The 20,490-nt window shown below is 49.1% G+C and overlaps 2 protein-coding genes and 2 long non-coding RNA genes across 12 annotated transcripts in view; 2 read left to right on the forward strand and 2 right to left on the reverse strand.

The window, feature by feature from the left end:
* The window catches only part of UBE2R2 (ubiquitin conjugating enzyme E2 R2), a 56,283-nt gene extending 49,441 nt beyond the window's left edge, over positions 1 to 6,842 (forward strand). The window contains exons 3-5 of the mRNA XM_083403215.1: positions 474 to 571; positions 1,591 to 1,725; positions 3,540 to 6,842. Of these exons, the coding sequence (XP_083259341.1) occupies positions 474 to 571; positions 1,591 to 1,725; positions 3,540 to 3,762 (456 nt within the window). The 3' untranslated portion in view covers positions 3,763 to 6,842. The remainder of the gene's footprint in view (positions 1 to 473; positions 572 to 1,590; positions 1,726 to 3,539) is intronic.
* LOC310659624 lies at positions 5,451 to 10,021 on the reverse strand. The gene is made up of 2 exons (XR_014502878.1): positions 9,896 to 10,021; positions 5,451 to 9,668 (listed from the first exon to the last, which is right to left on the reverse strand). It is a non-coding gene; the product is annotated as an uncharacterized lncRNA (long non-coding RNA).
* A 1,959-nt stretch (positions 10,022 to 11,980) lies between these two features.
* UBAP2 (ubiquitin associated protein 2) overlaps positions 11,981 to 20,490 on the reverse strand; it is a 79,482-nt gene continuing 70,972 nt past the window's right edge. For all 9 annotated transcript variants that reach the window (XM_083402706.1, XM_083402708.1, XM_083402704.1 and 6 more), the window contains 7 exons: positions 19,818 to 19,896; positions 19,053 to 19,267; positions 16,669 to 16,768; positions 15,496 to 15,603; positions 14,356 to 14,423; positions 12,592 to 12,783; positions 11,981 to 12,341 (listed from right to left, as the gene is read on the reverse strand). In XM_083402706.1, the coding sequence (XP_083258832.1) occupies positions 12,246 to 12,341; positions 12,592 to 12,783; positions 14,356 to 14,423; positions 15,496 to 15,603; positions 16,669 to 16,768; positions 19,053 to 19,267; positions 19,818 to 19,896 (858 nt within the window). In that variant the 3' untranslated portion in view covers positions 11,981 to 12,245. The remainder of the gene's footprint in view (positions 12,342 to 12,591; positions 12,784 to 14,355; positions 14,424 to 15,495; positions 15,604 to 16,668; positions 16,769 to 19,052; positions 19,268 to 19,817; positions 19,897 to 20,490) is intronic.
* Positions 14,436 to 18,012, forward strand: LOC310659661. The gene is made up of 2 exons (XR_014502916.1): positions 14,436 to 15,090; positions 17,359 to 18,012. It is a non-coding gene; the product is annotated as an uncharacterized lncRNA (long non-coding RNA).

The following is a 20,490-nucleotide window of genomic DNA, read 5'->3' on the forward strand; positions in this document are numbered from 1 at the left end:
GTCGTGGGTTTTCTGTATTATTGTGGGCCACTCTGTATTAGGGCTGGGCGATATCTGATTTTCAGCATTGTGATACATCACCAGCTAAACATCACATTAGACCACGATGTCTGAAATAAGGATGGAGCACTGGCTTCATGGTTTTTCCCGTATCACGATTTCTGCAGGCTCCTGTGATTTTCTGTCCCCTGCAGGAGGCAGGGGATCGTTGAGCCGGCAGAATTAACGGGCTGTAGAAATTGAGAGAAGCAATGGCTGGCTTCAGGGTTTCCCCCTCATTGTGGTTTTTGCATAGCATACACACATACGCATCGTGATTCGCGATATATTGCCAGGTCAAAAATATGCAACCAATATCACAATATGGACTGGACTGTATCGATATATTGCTCAGCCCTGCTCTGTATACTCTGCAGAAGGTGTTTTGTCCTTTGCATCAGCTGACCTCCTGTGTGTGTATTCTCTTTTGGTAGAATGGAGATGTATGTATTTCAATCCTTCACCCACCTGTAGATGACCCTCAAAGTGGAGAGCTGCCATCTGAAAGATGGAACCCAACCCAGAATGTCAGGTAAGGCCCTTCAGAGAGAGGATTCTGTACCAATGCACAACTCGGTTCTGGAGCTGGGGGTCCTCCTTCTCTAGTGACATTACGTTTTCCAACCTGCAAATAAGAAGTGTTGGGTACCACCAGAGAACCTTTTATGGATTGCCCACGTGATGCTCCCCAGATGTTCTGGACCCCGACTCTCATCCTCCCTGCCTGTTGGCTGTGCTGGCTGAGGGCTGATGGGAGCTGTAGTCTAGCAGCAGCTGGGGGGGGCATCATGTTGGCTTTGCTTCTTCAAACCCTGAACCCCAGATCTGCAGCAGACACTTGGGTTCCATCTTTTTTATTATTTATTTATTTATTTATTTATTATCTTTTAAGCATGAGCCGTGGTCACACACAAGTCCAGAAGCTCATGGGGGGTTTAGTGTGGCAGTGGTGGCTGTTATTATTTATTGTGAGGCTCACAAGAGAGTTGACAGGGCCATGCACCAGCAGAATAGTAAAGTAAAGCATCGGGTCTGAGGAACCAGGCATCTGTGTCCTGGGTGCAGAGATTTTCAGTACCTCATTGCTGTGTAAGAACTCCTGCCAGCACCCCACAAAGAAGTTCAGCTGTAGTCTCCATGGAAGATTGCTTTGCCTGTCATGAATGTACAAAAATAGTGGTTGGGGTTAAGGCTGCAAGCTTCAAATTGGGGATGAGCCCCCAAGATGTTGTGAGATGCCCATCAATCTCAAGGCAAAGTGACCAGGTGGCCAGAGGTGATGGGGATTGCAGCCCAACAATACCTAAAGGGCCCTTGCTTTAAATGGCAGGCTAGAATCCACTTGATCCCTGCCAGTGAGAAATTCCCCTCCAGTGTGGTTGCTCTGTGACAAAACCTGTTCAGAATCACAACCTGCTGTTCATCCTTGCAGGTGCAGACTTGCCCAATGCTGTGGCCCTGATTCTTTCTTTCTTTCTTCTTCTTCCCCTTCCCCATCTTCTTCTTCTTCTTCCTTCTCCTCCTCCTCCTCCTCCTCATGCTTTTTCCCAGGACTATCCTACTGAGCGTCATCTCTCTGCTTAATGAGCCCAACACCTTCTCTCCGGCGAACGTCGATGCTTCGGTCATGTTCAGGAAATGGAGGGACAGCAAAGGCAAAGACAAAGAATATGCTGAGATCATTCGGTAAGCCAAGCAGAACCCGGCTCTCACTCCAGGTGGGTGGGATATCCCGGGGGGGGGGGGGGCGGTCGGCTCTCCTTTCTGGGGCCAAACCTTGAGGAATGTGTGAGAAGAGCAAAGCCCCCTCCTGGTCCAGACCATTGGCCTCAGCAATGTTTTAGAGGCCTTCCCCACCTCTGCTGTGTAGGAGCATGAACTGGAAGAACTTGGCCTCTGCTCTGGTCCCTCTCCCAGCAGCCTGGCCTGGGAGCCAGATTTTCATTTGGGGTGTTTGTGGTCTCACATGCCCCTCCTCCCCCTCTCTTACCGGTGCGCCCCTCCTCCTCCTACCTGGCCTTTCTGTGTGACACCTCTGCCTTTTCGCTTGCAGTTTCCCCCCTTGCTGGACGTGAAACTCCCAGAGAGTCGCAGTGCACCTAAACCTAAAAGGGGAAGCTGTTCCTCTTTTTTGTCTCTCCATCTCTGGCTGCTACGTCCAGGCAAGCTGGTGGGACTGTGCTGGCACCAGGCAAATACACAAGAGCATTAACACGCTTTCTGTGTTCTGTGAACAGATTCAGAGACCTCTTAAATCTCACCACCATCAGACCAAAACAATTCCCTAAGGAAAAACAAAGATATCGGAGCAGTGGGTGGAGATCCTGTGTGCCTCCAGCTTTTGCTGGTCCCTAATTTGTGGTCCAGGATGATGGCAGTTGTACTCCAGCAACAGCTGGTGGGGGAACGGGACACAGATCCCTTAGCCCTGCTGTAGAAGCTTCCTTACACGGGCAGAGTTTGGAGGCAGTAGCCAGGGATCCTGTGACCACACCAGCAAAGCCTGACCTGCTGCACCCCAGAACCATTGTCTGACTCAGTGGCCGTTGCTTTTTCCTGTATGCCGACCTTGGGGTTCAGGAGACGGCCAGCCACAGAAGGGAGAGGGTGGGGGCAGGAGGACAGAAGAGAGGGGCTGTCAGGTATGTCTGGTGCTCTCAAAATGTGGCACAGATTTGCACAGGTTCTTCACACAGCACATAGTTATGGAGGCAGTGATGGCCACCAAATTGGATGGCTAATAATAATAATAATAAATATTTATTATTTAATATTTATACACCACCCATCTGGCTGAGTTTCCCCAGCCACTCTGGGTGGCTTCCAATCGAGTGTTTAAAACAATATAGCATTAAATATTAAGAACTTCCCTAAACAGGGCTGCCTTCAGATGTCTTCTAAAATTCTGGTAGTTGTTGTGCTCTTTGACATCTGGTGGGAGGGCATTCCACAAGGCAGGTGCCACTACCGAAAAGGCCCTCTGTCTGGTTCCCTGTAACCTTACTTCTTGCAATGAGGGAACCGCCAGAAGGCCCTCGGAGCTGGACCTCAGTGTCCAGGCTGAATGATGGGGGTGGAGACGCTCCTTCAGGTATACAGGAGATTAGACAAAATCGCTGAGCCCTACTGATGGCTACTAGCCACAATGGCTATGCTGCAGTAGGAGGCAGAGTAATGCTTCTGAACACCAGTTGCTGGAAATCACAGAAGAGGAGAGGGCTGCTTTTGTGATCGAATCCTGCTTGCTGGCTTCCCATTGGCATCTGGTTGGCCCACTGTGAAAACAGCGGCTGGATTAGACGGGCCATTGGCTCTGCTTAAATTCTTACCTTCTGCCCTGCAACAAGGGGAAGGGGGCTCCTAGTTCTGCCCAGGGCCAACTGGGTGGATGTGCAGTTTGGGTGCACACAGCGATGGCCTGTTGAAGACAAGGTTGCCTGCCATGGCCGCCTGGTGGGCAGTCCTAACCGTGTGGCACCTTCCTTTCTCCCGCCTCCCAGGAAACAAGTCCAGGCCACCAAGGCGGAAGCGGAAAAGGACGGGGTGAAGGTTCCTACCACGCTGGCAGAATATTGCATCAAAACTAAAGTGCCTTCCAGTGACAACAGCTCAGATTTGCTTTATGACGACTTGTACGACGATGACATTGACGACGAGGATGAGGAAGAGGAGGAGGACGCCGATTGTTACGACGACGATGATTCTGGCAACGAGGAGTCGTGACCTGCTCCCTCCGGCCCCCGCCCCGCTCCGCCTGCTGTGCCAGAGGGGGAGAGGAGCAGCGGTAACCTAGTGACAGTTCAGCAAAAAAAATACATATATACATGGGGGGGGGGGATACCAACCAAGCCCGCGCCTCCTGCTTTCTCCTGTTGTATGGATCTCGGTCTTTCCCGCCACCCCTTTCTGTTCTGCTTGGAAGGAAGCCCCTCTGCAGAACGGCACCATTCTTGCATTCTTCCCCACCCCCCGTCACTTGTGTTCTGGGTTTTTTTTGTTTCTCTCTCGAGGAAAGGAAGAAAGCGATGCTCTTTCCGCACACACCCCCTTCTCACTCTCCCCGCCGCCTTTTCCAGGAGCATTCACAACCTGACTCAAAACAGGTTTGCTCTGTCTTTAGGATCTTGAATTAAACAGTCTTTGATCAAGATGTTTAATGTATTTAACGCCGGAGACTGTGGGGGGCTGCTCCCCACGAGCTGCATTTAAACAGGGACAAGTACAAATGCAACTCTGCTGCAGAGCACTTCCCGAGGTTTCGCTGCTGCTCCGTTGACGATGACCGCGTGCGCACTTGTTTAGCCTTGTGGTGGTGGTTTTTCTCTCCTCTCCTCCCCCCCCCCCCCCTTTTCTAAGGTGTTGGGCAGAGAGCCTAAGCTCCATTGTACTGAGCTTGACAAGATTTGGTGCTGAAAGGTCCAGTATTCCATTTCAGTTCTGCTAAGTGCGTGTGGGGATGGGGACGGCGGGTGGTTGGGGGGAAGGATCTACTCCCCCTCCCCACCCGGAGATTTGGGGTGGGGAGAGGGTGGTGGTTGTCTTGTGATATGAACCTTCCAATAAACACTTCAAAACTCTCTGTATTCTTGTCCCACTGAGCCCTTTTAGTTGCTGGTCTTCCGTAGGGGATAAATGCTGGCAGCTGTGGCCCCTCCGAATGCAGAGCCCCAGCAGCCTCTTAGTTCTGGGCAAAGGTAGTTGAAACGCTGTGGCCTGCCACTTTCCTGCAGGGGCCCCAGCCCTGGCAAGCGCTCTCTGAGCCCCAGCTGGAGCAGGATGCCGAAGGACCCTTGGGTGAAGGTGGCATTCATAACGCCATGAAGGCAGATGGGTGCCTGTCATGCCGTCTAGGGGAGAGCGTTCTTGCCAGGTGATGGGGGGCTGGGCCTTGGCAGGGACAGTCCTTGGGTCTGGGGGGGCGGGATTCCCTGAGGGCTCCCAGATCAGACTCTCAAAGGCAGATTCTAATTGCTCAACCTTGGTTGTCTTAAAAGATACCAGAGGCCGTAGACACACCTTGTCTTAAATGTCTGGATGAGCCAGTATGAGTTAGACACATGCAAACATTCCCTCTGCTGCATGATGGCATTCGGAGCGGAGAGATGATGTTGCTGTGGATGTCAGCCTCGCCTGCTGCCTTCGATGCTTGTCCTGAAATGCGCCCACCATCCTTGGGGGCCGGCTCTTGTGCACAGTTCAGACAACAACAGTGTTCCAGTGGAGAAAGTTAGCTGCTCACAGCCTTGGGGATTAATGAGGGCTTCATGAGCACTTCCTGCAGCAGTGGTGGGTTCAGTAGACAAGGATTGGCTGTATGGTAGCTTCTGTGGTGCTCCTGTGACATATTTCTGCTAGGCCTTGAATTTACCGAGGAAAGGGAAGCTCTGTGATGAGAGACGACCGCAAGAAGAGCCGTTTCCTCTGCCCCCATTCCAGCTCAGCTTGCCTCTCAAATGTTGGGATCCCTGCTGTGAATGTTCTGGTTCTACAGGAAAGGGAGCAAGCAAGTTCCATCTGAGGTGGTCTGATGAGTTACCCCAGGTATTCACCATGACCCCACTGCTGGGACTTTAGGGGGGTGATCCTGCTTTATAGCTCGCCATTCTGGGAGCCCTTGTGGACTGAATAGTGCCCCACATGCACCTCTCGTGGTGGCCCAGCACCCAGCAGATAACTTGTTGGTTCCTCTGCACGGGCAGCTCATCTTTCAGTCTCCTGCTGCCTGGGGCGAGGATCTGTGCTTTTTCTAACTCCGTTGCAGCTGTGATTGCCGACTGCGTTGGCTGTTGGTGCTGCTGTGGAGTTCATATGTGGGGACTTGAGCGAAGCCAGAGAGATGGGAGAGGACATGATGTTGGCCACAGTTAGTGTGTAAGCAGAGGAACTGAAATGCATAGCCCTTCCAACTAGCCATAAGACAATCCGGAGTGTGTTTGTGTGTATGCTTTGGAGGACGTATGTGTGTGTGTAGATGGGCACTGCAAGTACAGCCACCAATTCTCCCAACAGGGCAGCCAATAAAAGTTACCATTTTTTGTTCAAATTCAGGCTTGTGGGTGGCTCCTTGTCCTGAGTTGGGCGAGGAGAGGAAGGAGTGGATTGCCGCTCTTGGCTCAACCTGAAATGAGGATACTGCGTCTTTCAGCTATTTCTCTCTTGTACTTTGACCGTTTTCACTGTATGCTCTCCAGTGACTTGTATTCTCAAGCTTGGTGGTGTGAGATGCATTATTATACCTCTGTCCTCCCCTCGCCGTAACACTTTTTTTGTGGGGCGGGGAGCACCTGTTTCTGGGAGTTTGTGCTCTCCTCTTTGCTTGGCCAGGCAGACTCTCCCCAGCCCATCATGATGTCACTGCCTGCTGACTTGCTGGCTTCCTTGTTCTTGAGATCCAACCAACCCACCGAAATGCAACTATCAAGCTACTTAAAGAGATTGAGGACAAATGTTTACTGGAGCCAGCGGTCGGTCGCCTGGTTCTCTCCTACCCCACCCGTGTCTGCGTTTACATTTCCAACTCAGAAACCAATTCAGATGCAGTTCTTAAATCCTTCTGAAACCAGCAGGGAGCACTAGAATTCTATCTTGATATGTTCTTTTTTTCAGTGCTAAAATCCTGGATGTTTTTCTTCCTCCCTCTCCCTCTCGCCCACTTTGGTTGATGCAACTTACCAGACCAGATTTAACTAATGCATATTTTTCTTTTTGTGTTTTGTCTCCCTTTCCTTTGGTAATTTAGTTTTGTTTTTTTCTGCACATCTGTCTACTAATAAAATGTGAAATAAAGTACACCTCTATTGTTAGTTCCCTCTTCGGAAGCCACCTTTATTAGTTAACACAGGCTTACGTGTCTCACATGAGGTGAGACCTCCTGTAATCTCTCCCCCGGCCCCCACTCCATTTGCTCCTCCAACTGCTTTGCAAAAGTGATCGCCTGGAAACAGCCAGAATGTGGCCTTCCCTGTGACAAAATACGAGAGCCCTCTCTCTAGTGGCTCCTATTGTCACTACAGACATGTCTCACTAGGAGTGCATGTTCAGCCATGTGTTTTCCCTGCATGCCTTTCTAAAACACAAAATAAGGTGTGGTATCTATGAAGCACTTCTCTGCTCATACTCGCACGGGGCTAAGGAAGCTTCTCTCATTTAACCCCTTTTTTTGCTTTCCCCCTGGCCACAGATGTTGCATTCTGAACCCACCTGGTGCAACTGGGGTTTGCATGTTGATGGAGCGGGTACCAAGTGAGGTGGTAGCAGCAGTGCGTACTAGCTCATGCCATAATAGTACAGTACGCTTCAAATGTATTCCCCCCCCCCTCCAAAGGTGGGTGTTGCCTTCATGAGAAAATGGGTAAGAGCAAACCCAGGAGCTTGCTCCATCCCTCCAGCTTGTGGCCTGCAGGGTAGCATCGGTTTCAGCAATCTGCAGAACAGCCAACACACAAATATAAGCCGGAATCCTCTCTGAACCCAAGAAGGCATTACCTGAGTGTTTCAGGGCCTTGCCCCTTAACTGATGTGGAAATCGAAGCAAGCAAACCACCTGCCATGTGCGCCATAACCACAACAGGAAAAATAGGCAAAGGGTAGGGGCTGTTGGAAAACTTCTACTTAGGAAGCAATGTTTCAGTGCCATGAAGGTTATAGCAGGATGTTAGGAGAAGTCACACCAAGATAGCTCATGCTTTCAATTTTTTTGCCATTTCAGAAGGAACAGCCTCTCCACTGACCCCCTATAGGAATTGTAATAAAAGAAAACTTTTTTTTTTAAGTAGACATCTTCATGTTCTTCAGGTATTTTTCTAAAATTAAATGAATAGATGTGGATGGCTTTTAAGTTTCTTCACTGGTCTTTTAAAGAAATCTTTGAGAATGGCTGATCTGTTAAGAGAACATGCTCATGCGGTTAGGTCCAGTATTATAACCCTCTACTTCCCTTAACCACAAAAATGGCAAGCAAGCTTTCAAGTAGATTCTATGGGCCTTTGGCTAAGAATCCTGCATCCTTACTGGCAGCTACTCCAGGATACTTGGAATAGAGCTTCCTTTTCCATAGAGACAACCTGGCCTGCTAATTGGTATAGTTGTATGGAAGCCTATAGGCCAGTGGTGTCCAAACTTTTTTCAAAGAGGGCCAGATTTGATGGAAGTGAAGGGCCGTGGAGATTTTACCCACAGGGGCCAAATTAAACCGACCGGTGGGCCAGATTAGGTCCCCGAAATGGACTTTGGACTTGCCTGCTATAGGCTTCTGTTGTAAACCTCTCCTCTGCAATAGATCCCATCTAGGGTTTTCCTGTGTGCATCCTGTTTATAGTCGTTAGCCTACCGGGGATAGCTCAATTGGCAGAGTGTGAGACTCAGGGTTGTGGGTTTGAGTCCCACATGGGGCAAGATTCTTGCATTGCAGGGGGTTGGACTAGATGACCCTTGTGGCCCCTTCCAACTCTACCATTCTATGATATAATTTTGCTGCATGAATGATCCGTTTTATTCCTTTGCAACCTCAGTATTGGGCTAGTGATGCATGTGCCTTGCTTTTGGAAACGTGGCTTATAGCCTAGGAGTCCGCAACACCTGCTGCTGTGATTACACCATTGCAGAGGGTTCTGGCTCTGCTGCCTTTCTCTTGACCCAGGAGATAAAAGTTCTGATTTTGCCCAACAGTTGCTTTCTCTGTGACAGCAGAAAAAGTGATCCTAGGGCACTAATCCTACCTTTTCCTTTTATTCAGGTGCAAAGTGAAAGAAATGTGTTTTCTTAAAAGTACCACCTAAACTTGCCACTGAGGTATTGACCAATTATGTAGGGTAAACTGCATACATCTTAACAGAGCACATTTAAATACTAATTTATTATGGCATAAGCTTGTGGAAGGCAGAACCTACATCATGAGATGGATTAAAGGGGTCTCGTGTGCTTTGATAAGAGCATCTCCAGGGTTAATACTGCTGTAAACCAAAATTATGGAATAAAATGCAGGTAAAAGAGGAACTTGGGAAAGTGATGGCTCGTAAGGTAAACCACCTATGCAGGATAATTTTCCCACACAAGGCACCAGTAGGCTGCTATTTGAAATCCTTATTCTGGTTACATAAATTCAGGCGGATCTGCCCATAAATTATTACTTAAGTTGAAAATGTGCCTAAATAGAAATTTGCTATCTTATGTTCCTAGAAAGGCAGAGATTGCATCTAGTACAGTATGGAAAAACTTCTTTTGTGTAACAGTGCGTTTACAAAAACGAATGGCTGCACTTTAGGGAATTAAAGATGGCATTAGTGGGTTAAAATTCTAAACAGAAGTTAGATGAACGGTTTCAGTAGATTTCAGTACTGAAATGTGGCCATTAGTGGATCCATGTACAGAAGGCAGGTCAGACAGCACACGTGTCAGAAAGAATGCAAAGGAAGCCCGATTTCTTTCCTCTTGAGAATAAATTGTACAAATAAAAGCTATGTAAATTTCCTCATTTTAGGATTGCAGATGTCTCCATTTACCAGCATCATTTTGCACCCAAGACATAGGTAAGAGGGAGCCTTATGCTGGGGAAAAAGTGACGGGCCTAATCTATAATGAGTGAGGAACTGGTGACCCAGAGACTTGATGGAACCCCATGGGGCCTTGCCCTCATTTAGGTTTGACAGTAGTTTTCTATTGACCCCCACACCACCCCCAGTAGCATATGTTCAAGCCTAATTCCAGCAAAGGGGGTGGGTGTGTCATTGTTGAGCGTCTGAAAGCACTTTGCAATGCATTTTGTAAAATAAAAGCTAGAGTTTGGTGCTTTAGTTCACAGCTGGTTAAGAACGTGAGCTTTCTTCACATAAATCTTCCTTCTCTACTTGCTTCGTACCTGCAAAACAGGAATAAAAGAAACCCTCTTTGGCAGGGTAAGGAACCTGCAGCCTGCTAGATGTTACTGAATTTCAGCACCCATCGTCCCGACTGTTGAATCTGTCTTGACTGATGAGATCAGAAGAAGAAGAGTTTGGATTTGATATCCCGCCTTTCACTCCCTTTAAGGAGTCTCAAAGCGGCTAACATTCTCCTTTCCTTTCCTCCCCCACAACAAACACTCTGTGAGGTGAGTGGGGCTGAGAGACTTCAAGGAAGTGTGACTGGCCCAAGGTCACCCAGCAGCTGCATGTGGAGGAGCGGAGATGCGAACCCGGTTCCCCAGATTACAAGACTACCGCTCTCAACCACTACACCACACTGGCTCTCAGGGCCACTGGTTCCACATGCCTAGTAGAGGGATGCATGCATTCTCCAGAACTGGATCCTTCCCGGAGGTGGAGGAATAGCTGGACTTCATCTCTAGTTAAAAGGACTGGGCAGCCAAGTAATGGGAAAAGACCTGTGTCTGCAAGAGTAGACTGGTGGGCTGGATGGGTTAATAGCCATACCTGCTATGAAGATACAGCAACCTACAGGCAACGAGAGGGAACTTAGGTGTGATAAAAAATTAGGTAAAGGTACCCCTGCCCGTTCGGGCCAGTCTTGCCAGACTCTAGGGTTGTGCGCTCATCTCACTCTATAGGCTGGGAGCCAGCGCTGTCTGCAGACACTTCCGGGTCACGTGGCCAGCATGACAAGCTGCATCTGGCGGGCCAGCGCAGCACACAGAACGCCGTTTACCTTCCCGCTAGTAAGCGGTCCCTATTTATCTACTTGCACCCGGGAGCGCTTTCGAACTGCTAGGTTGGCAGGCACTGGGACCGAACAACGGGAGCGCACCCCGCCGCGGGGATTCGAACCGCCGACCATGCGATCGGCAAGTCCTAGGCGCTGAAGCTTTAACATACAGCGCCACCTGCGTCCCAAAAAAATTAAAATTAAGTGCATTTTAATGTTCCTTACCCTTCCTTGCTCAAAGGTTCCATAGTATTTTGATACCCAGACAGCAAAAGTAGGATAAACACCCAATGTGCCCATTTTGAGCTACACTAGAGCCTTACTTGGTGGGTCCAGAGTTCAATTTGTTGCCTCTCCAGACATTTAGGACTATAACTCTGATCTGGTGCCACACTGGCAACCCAGCATGAAAAACTGCTAAAGAATAAAACCGCCAGGAGTCTTGTGGCACCTAGAAGACTTAATCGGATGCCAAGAGAGTGTCACGGGTTCTCTCTTGCTCTTAAGAACTGCTAAGGGTAATGGTGGGAGGGGAAGACTTTTGACAACTGATTCTGCAAACAGTACTGACACGCTCAGAACTTTTATTAGGTGGAGTTCAGGCCAATAAAAAATGAAATTTCTAAAACATTCACTTGTGTTGGTGTAGGTGGGGAAGAACGAGGTGTCTTCCCACAAACACCCCTCTGATCTCCCTGCCCCCACTCCCAAAATTGAGGGGCTGGAGGAGACATCACTGGTTCTTGTCAAGCCAGTTCAGGTTTGTGGCATGAAGCCAAAGGCCAAATTGCAAAACACAATTATTTCGCACCTTCTTATTTACAGAACAGCTACACTGCTGTGCCCAATTGGCAGACGCAAAGTTCTGGGATGTGATGGAGAGTCCGTATGCGCTGGCTGCAAAAATGAACAGTGGCGGAGACAGCACTGTAGCTTTTGTGTTTTAAAAACTCAATAATAAAAAGGGGTGCAATGGGACTTCTCGTGAATGTTACAATCCTTGTGCTGGCAGGAAGGGGAGGAGGGCAGCTCCATGTAATCTTCAGAAAGCAGGATGTCAGGTACAAAGCTAGGAGGAGACAAAACCCAGCCCCTGGTTCTTCCTGTGAGTCTGACGAACTCGCCTGAGCTAAGACCTGCTTTTGAATCAAGCCTCTGGTTCCAAAATGGGGAAAAAAGGAAAGAAAATGGCACACTGCGTCCTTTGAAAATGTAAAAAAATCCTCAGAAAAATACAAAAGTTCAGAGAGAGGGTAAGTGTCATGTCCAAGCTACCTCTAAGGAAATAAACAGGCTTCAAAAATGCAGAAACCACCATTAGGCTCTATTACATTTACAAATACATACATAAATATATTACATACAACAGCAAATCATAAAGGAAGCAGGTAAGGAGTCGCGCGCACAAGGAGGGGGTGTGTGGATCTGCCCTGCCTGGGCTGAGCGCTTGGTTGCCTTGTCTCAAGCCCACCCACCCCTTCCTAGCGGATTGTCTCCTGGCAGGTGTGGGAGTCCGAGAAGTGGGAGTCTTCCCTCCCTCCTCCTCCTCCTCCTCCTCCGGTGTTGGGTTAATTTGTCCAGTATGGAGACGTTCCATAGGCGGTTTTGGTAGCCTGAGACTTCTGCTGCAGGGCGCTCGGTGGATTGCGTTGACCAGATCCACCCTGGAAAGAGAGAAGGGGAGGGGAAGTTGGGCGGGTCAGAGGGGGCTCTGGGCTTGACCACCTTGTCCCCATCATCCCTCGGGGCTGCACTCCGTGCTGGGCAAACAGGGTTCCGCTCACGCAATGGGACACCCTCTTTTTCTCTCCCCCACCCCCTAAAATTAATCTGCTGCAGTTATTTCCCCAGTCTTGCGCTTCTCAGGTGCCTTTCAGGGCGTTGTGACTGCATTTCTCCCCCAGGGCAACTCACCTGCCCGTCCTGCTGAAGGTGGTGGTGCAGCATCTGGGAATGAGGCTGCTGATGGGCAGGCAAGATGTGCAGGAAGGGAGCCGGAGCGTAGCCGGGGGCAGCACCAGGGTTCAGGGGCCCTGCAGAGCCCAGGGCTGATGGCAGGCTGAAGGGGGGCGGAGTGCCGGCATGGAATACCTGCTTGTCAAAAGTCTGCACAGGAAGAAAAAAAAGAAAAGACACTTTGACACACAGAAAGGGAACTCTCTCCGAACCCTTATTACAGAATCAGTATCTGCAACCAGAGATCTAACCAGGTCTAAACCACAGAGCTTAGGGCTTGCCGATCAGAAGGTCGGCCCCGTTGCTCGGTCCCTGCTCCTGCCCACCTAGCAGTTCGAAAGCACGTCAAAGTGCAAGTAAATAAAGAGGTACCGCTCCGGCGGGAAGGTAAATGGCGTTTCCGTGCGCTGCTCTGGTTCGCCAGAAGCAGCTTAGTCATGCTGGCCACATGACCTGGAAGCTGTACACCGGCTCCCTCCGTCACTAAAGCGAGATGAGCGCCGCAACCCCAGAGTTGGCCACGACTGGACCTAACAGGCAGGGGTCCCTTTACCTATCTGCAACCAGAGTTTTGATTTGAATGCAGTTTAGAACAACTAGGGCTCCGCTTCAGAAATGTTCCATTGGCAAGGCTCAGTTTGGGGCAGATACAGTCGGGGGGGGGGGGATCCCAGGTTCAGGGACTGAAAAGGCTCCTATGGGGGAAACCAGATCATGTATGCTGCCAGTGGGGAAACAAAAAAATGGTGCTGTACACTGCCCCCTCCACAATTACCGGGTCAATCATTTGATGAGCAGAGTGAGTAATAATGCCTCTTTCCCCACCCCCGTTGGAGATTTTTTTTAAAAAGAGATTAATTAAATCTCTAACTTCATTCAAGAATCACAGGGAAGTTTTTAATATAAAAATACATAACATAGTAATAAATGAAAACAATACCCTCCCAGTACACAGTTTAATTAGCCAAAAGCCTGTTTTTGCCTGGCGCCTAACGATTTGCCAGGTGCCACAGAAAAGGCCCTTTCCCGCGTTGCCACCTTTGGGACCTTGTGGAGGAGGCGCATGAAGAGATCTGTAGAGATCAGCTGGAGGAAGGAGGCCTGCCCAAGCAGACCCAGAAGGCTGGCCACGGGTGCATGTAGCCCTCAGTCTTAAAAAAGGTTAACCACCTCTGGGCTAGAGCAACATTCAAAGCAATGGCACTTGGCCTGTGGATGGAGGCCTCCCCTTTGATGTCATTTCTGTGCCTGGTGATGGATGTTTTTATTTGTCCAATATAGGCATGTAACTCCAGTCACCTCGATCATGGTTTTATCTGTTATGCGGCATTGTACCTCTATGCTGCTTCTGTTTTACTTCTGTGTATATGTACAGTCATTTCACTGCACATGGAGCTTGAAAGGGGCCATCAAGAGTTGTCACTATCAGATTCCACATGTGTGGAGAACAGAAACATGGGCAGGGGTGTACTTGTGGGATCAGTGTTTTCGTCTGGGGTGGGGTGGGCAGATGAGCTGCCCAGACAGAGCCCCAGATGTTTTCAAGAGAGAGAAGTCAGCTCTGCCTCGGCATCGACTCCCACCAAGGTCTCTGTGCAGAAGCACCTAAAGAGAGCCCAAAGATGACCCACCAACAGGGATGTCAAAATGCCAACAGTTGGGAGAGTCAAAGGAAGCAGAACCCCAGGCACAAAAATGGCTGGACACATGGCAGTTCCTCACCTGAGTCTTATTGTAGACTGAACCACTAATATCAGGCACACCTGTGTTACTTGAGGTCACAGAAACACCTGAGGGGGGAGGGAGGGAGGGAAGGAAAAGAGAGAACAACGAGTTATCAAAACTGTCAAATGCAATGGGATCTCTCAAGCCTCACAGCTGATGTCAGTGGCGGACTTTGGGCTCTCAAGCATTGGGGTGCCCTGTGCAATGTGAAAATTTGCAAACACGCTCCGTTCTACAGCATAGTTGCGGCGTCCCCTGCAGTTTGTACTGCCCAAAAACTGTCTCTGGTGATATTCACCCTTCTTTGGAGCACTGAGCTCGGTTCTTCCTCCCAAACCCCAGAAGGATCTGCTGCTCTTTCAAGCTGCAATTAAAATCTATGTTGACAGACTCATTGAAGGCAGCTGCTAGCTGTGGCAGCAAAATGCAACTGCCAAGATGGGAGGCAAGACTAGTTCCCTGAGAGAATCCACACGGGGACTGAGCCCTCCAAACCACTGGCAAAGGAGGACACAGTTTTGCATAAAGTTTGCTTGTGTCCTGTCATATGCATATCTGTGTCTTCTGCAGGAGGAGAGGAGGGTACAATAAAACGTCAGTGGCCATGCATGTAATAAAATGTCTCTCAGCAGCCGTGGACAGGAGCACACAATGGCCATTCAGCTCTCACGTCCTGCTTGCAGTGGCCTGGTCGTCTTCCTCAACCCTTTGCTCTGGGCCAGGCATGCTGAGGTTTGTTTAATCTCGTAACACTTAATTGAGAAAACATAAAAGTGCATCTCTTCTGCCTGGAAGGAACTGGAGAAAGCTCTCTGAATGGGAACTATAAAACAATGCCTACATATATTTATTTCAAAAACTGTAAGGCACTCTCAAAAGTCATTCAAAGGGCTTCCCCCAGTGGCAGACTATCTAATTTCAGTGAGAGGTGAAGCTAAAAGATGCTAGTCTTTCAACAGAGCCGATTAAAAGGTTCTGCAATCCTACCTCCCTCTACAGCTTGACGGAACGGTGGCTACAGATGACAGCTGAAGGGGGAGCCTGATGTAATGTTAAGTAATGTGCGTAAAAATCCCTGCTCTGGGTCTTCTGATGCAACAGAGGGAGAGAAGGCACCTACATCAACGGCTACATTACCTTTTCCTGGTCCACTGCCAGAGGATTTGTTTTGTGCTTGCGCCGACCCAGCATATCCCCCTTTGCTGTAATCTCCAGCTGCCGTCCCCTGCGTCAGGTCATCGTAGCCTGGAGGAAAACACAAGAAGTGGGATATGTTGATTCCTGGCAGGACCACATCTGTGCCTAAAGTACAATCACATCTTGTGCAGGCGTTGCTTTCTGGTGGCTCTGAGATAAGCCAAGCCTTAGGTAAAGGTAAAGGGACCCCTGACCATTAGGTCCAGTCGTGACCGACTCTGGGTTGCAGCGTTCATCTTGCTTTACTGGCCGAGGGAGCCAGCGTCCAGCTTCCGGGTCATGTGGCCAGCATGACTAAGCCGCTTCTGGCAAACCAGAGCAGCACACGGAAACGGCGTTTACCTTCCCGCTGGAGCGGTACCTAGTTATCTACTTGTACTTTGTGCTTTTGAACTGCTAGGTTGGCAGGAGCAGGGACCGAGCAACGGGAGCTCACCCCGTCGCAGGGATTCGAACCGCCGACCTTCTGATCGGCAAGTCCTAGGCTCTGGGGTTTAACCCACAGCGCCACCCGCGTCCCTCAGCCAAGCCTTACTCTGCCTCTACAGCCCAGGACACTACCGCTGGAATAGTGGTCTTGGTTTCAAAAGGCTTCCCATGAGCAGAGATGACTTCCCCACTTACACCACACGTCTCCGCCATCTTTCGATGGCTTGGAACTACAACTCCCATCAGTCCCATCTGGTGTGGCCAACGGTCGGGGGGATGGGAGTTGAAGTTCAAAATATCTGGAAGATACTGGGTTGCGGGGAACTGTGAGGGACTTGGAGCCAAGCATTTCTGAGCTGGAAAAATAAAGGAGCCTTCCCTCCAAATGCCTAAATAAGGAACTCTGGTTCCGTTGAAGCCTCCTGCCTCCCTTCATTCCACCCCATGTTTTCAAGAGCAGCAGGGCATCACAACAAACTCTTACGGGGCTCCTGCCCACCAACTTCATGGAGTTTTTATGTCCTGCTTCCCAGAGGGGGGGTGGGAGCAGCAGTATCTCATTCCAGGGGGGTCCTCTCCCCATAACTAAGAGAAGCAGCATTAGAAAGAGACAGCAAGTCCAGTTGCTGTTTTGTGCCTGCTCTGCACATTCCAGAGAACTGACAGCCTATGCTCCCCTCTTACCTGCTCCGTAGCTGTGCTGACCGTAGCCAGTCGCCTGCTGGAAGGGTGTCGTGGCTGTGTTCAAGCTGACACTATGCTGCTTGGCCGACGCTGGCGGGACCTGGAAGAAGGCAGATAAAGGAGTCAGGTGGCAGCAGCTGGAAGTTCTCGACTGCCACCTGGTGGACATGTCAAAGAGGCACCTCTGTTTTCAAGAGCCCGTGCCACTCGGCTAAGGAACAGGGAGCAGGAGAGCTCACCCCAGGCAGGAAAGCAGAGAACACATGGGAGGAGACCAAGTGCCCAGCCGGCAGCTCCCAACCGCAGTGGACCCTCAGGTTACGTACCTCTCTGGATACGTAATATTCGAGTTGCGAAAGCAGCAAACCCAGAAGTATTTTTCCAGATTTTGCCGCAAGCCCAGAAGCACACTGCGCACAATGTGCATGTGCAGAAGCGCTCTATCGCGCTGTGTGCGCACGCAGAAGTGGCACCTCTGGTTACGGATTTTTCAGGGTGTGCACGGACCCCTGGAATGAATTAAATTCGTATCCAGAGGGTCCACTGTATACCTAAAGGGCACTGAGCTAAGGAGCAGCACAGGTAAGAGCTGTTCAACTGTGGAACGGTCTCCCTTGGGAGGTGGTGGACTCTCCTTTCTTGGAGGTTTCAAAGCAGAGGTTAGATGGCCATCTGTCATGGATGCTTTAGCTGAGATCCTTGCATTGCAGCGGGTTGGACTTTCCAACACTACATCTCAATGATTCTATGAAGTATCGCCAATGTCCGTTTGATCTGACCTCTGTGCTGACATGCTTTGCTAACCAGTTTTGCAAAAGGGAAAGAACACACAAGGTGGGTGCACTAATCTTTCTGGATCCGACTCGGAAATATATTGGTCCTGATAAATGGTGTGAACCGTTATCATGGTGGTAGTATGGAGCTTGATGTCTCCCCACCCAAACCCTAAGAATAAAAATCAAGAGCTTGTTGGAGATTCTGCAAGATCCACCCTTTTTTTTCTCCTGGACCCAGTAACATCCAGCAAAAGTTATTATTCCCACCTTCGGTTCCGCCTTCCCGCCGCAAATAAAACTGACGTAGCATTTTATGCACCTGGGTCGATGTGCTTTTCTTAATCTGTGTCCTGACAAATATAAGGTACCTAATATGGAGTGCACAAAATCCATAAAATTAAAGGGTCTGTGCAAGAGCTATCTCTCCTGAACTGGTGCTTTATTTTTCTGTAGCAGCAAAACTCAGTTCTTTCCTGAGTCTGTAGTTCATTTGCTTATTTTCAGTCTAGTGGTTCCCAATCTCCCACCCACCCAAGGACCACTTAACGATTTTCCTGCCTGTTTGGGAGCTGTAATATGCTCTGCTAAATGCATCATGATTTTGAATTGTATTTTTATTGCTTCTTTTGTTTCTTATATTGTACTTTATCATATTACAATTTGAATTCCATTAAATTCGAGAGAATTCAAACTTCAAGTGTTCTTCACAGGCATTTCAGGGCCTCCACACTTGCTTCTAGCTCATTCTAGACCTCCTCAGGTATGCTCATCCAGCACTTCCTGAGTTCTGTCCTCTACAAAAACAGTCCTGTGACATATTGTCCCATCTCCTGACATTCTTGCCTTCAAACGGCAGGCTCTGAAGCTGCAACATGAATTACAGCTGCTCACACCAGTGGCAACAACACCATTTCAATTGTTGCTGCTGTTAAAAAATTGGGGTTTTGGGGGGGAAGGTGGAAAGAAAGTGTACAGTGCGGGGAACCCCCCCCCCCAAATATCCTAAAGTGAATTTCATGCTTCAGTCTGAGGTGTGAGGCAATTCCCAGGATTGAAAAAGCTGACCAACTGCCCCACTTTTCTGACTGAAATACACATGCTTGGGTTCTCACAGCACAGATGGCAATGCCTTTTTGCAAGCCATGGCAGGTCACCCCTCTTGGCAGGGACATTCCCTCACAAACGTAGGCAATCTAGACAAACAGGAACCATAGGATCATACAACCCTCTGCAATGCAGGAATGAGACTGCAGCAAATCCCTTGCCCAAAGGTGACCAGAGAACAAAGAGCTCCAGGAGACCACAGACATAGACAGGACTTCTTTGACCAGAGGACGATGTGAATCCTTGCATGCCAAACATGAGGCCATCCCATCCTCAGAGCTTTCCTGGGAGAAAACTTTACGGGGTGAACTGCCCGATGTGGTGACTCTCAAATCACACTGCCACAGAGGGTTTGGTTTTGTACACCCACAACCCACACACTCTGACAAAATCCCTCTGCAAAGGCTGTTCACCCACCCTGTGGAATCCCCAAGGCACCATTTCAGAGGAATCCAAGCCAAAGCTGAGGTGCAACCCCTTCCGCCCCCCCCCCCCGTGACTTACAAACATCGTGGGCCCATACTGGAATGCGCTGGGGACTCCTGGCACGCCGGCATAATAGGGCAACCCAGTGTAGCTGTACCCGGGTGGCAGGGCGGGGTTGAGGAAGGGCTGCTGAGCCGTGTGGTGAGTCTGCGCCTGGTTCTGCTGCGCCTGGGCCAGAGTGGTGGCCGGGGCAGGCGAGGCAGCATCTCCCCGACCAAATTTTGTTACATCACCTGGGAAGAAAAGAAAAAAAGCCCATTGGGAGATCGGGTGGCTGTCTAAACTCAAGGATCTAGGCAGACCCAGAGGCCAGCAGAGGCCCTTATAGAGGGGTGAAGCCCAAATCCTTCCGCTTTCATAAATTTAGCAATACTGAATTGCATTTATAGAACAGGTGAGTTTTGTTAAGCGTACGCATCTTATACTCAACCCTCAACTCATCTTAGTGCTGCAGCCAAGCAGGATCAAGCCCAAAGATCTACCCCTTGTCTTTCTAACGGTGGCCAGAAAGATGCTGTGAATCTGCCCTGAGATCTTTTGATGAAGGGTGGGATATACGTTTAATTAATTAATTAATGCTTCCACCAAGCTCACAAGCATGTCCCTCCCCACCCCCGTGAAAATAAGTGTCCATATTAAGCCATAGGTCTGGCAGCATGAATTCTGCAGGTTGCATACATACTTTTATTCCTTAAAGATGGAACCAGCAAACCTGGCAGCCACAATGAGCAAAGCCTCACCTTCTTCACTTGGCACAGGCAACATTTTGGGACCCAGACTCACCTGAGTAAGGGTTGTTAGCAAGGCTCCCCTCTCTGCCCGTTAAGGTTGCTGGAGCAGGGAATGTAATTCCGTAGTAATCCTGAGGAGAAACCAACATGAGCAATGTTTAGATTCACAGTGAAGCCAGCTAGGATCTCTCTGCACAGCCTTTTGTTCAGTGTTACTAGCCAGAGCACTTTGCAAGGAAAATAAACAACTGTCCTTAACGTGCATCTTGCCCCACATGGGGCTACTCCTAAGCAGCCATTTCTTTTAACATGGCCAAAGTGTCTTTTCCAGCAAAGCACAAACAATGCACCAATCAAGGGTTAAGAAACAAGAACAGCAACACACTTATTGGAAAGATTCTTAGAAGTCTTGTAGGTTTTTCCAGGCCGCAGAGAAAATGTAATGTACATACTATGCTATACATTATACAAAATGATGTATACCTATCTATACGCAGGGAGAGAGATAAATATGTGTATGCATAATAATGTACAGGGTTGTTTTTCTGTGAATAATTAGTATATAGAAATCATCAGCAACAAAAAAGAAAATATAAATATGCTGTACCAGTCCTTACACTGTTTTCAGCAAGGTATGTAGATATTTTTTCCTGTGTCTTATTACATCCGTGCATAATGAAAATCTTCACTTTTCAATAAATAATTAGATTCCTTGCCTTCTCTCA

Source organism: Podarcis tiliguerta, assembly GCF_965153285.1.
Source record: "Podarcis tiliguerta genome assembly, chromosome: 11".
Classification (NCBI taxonomy): Eukaryota; Metazoa; Chordata; class Lepidosauria; order Squamata; family Lacertidae; genus Podarcis; species Podarcis tiliguerta.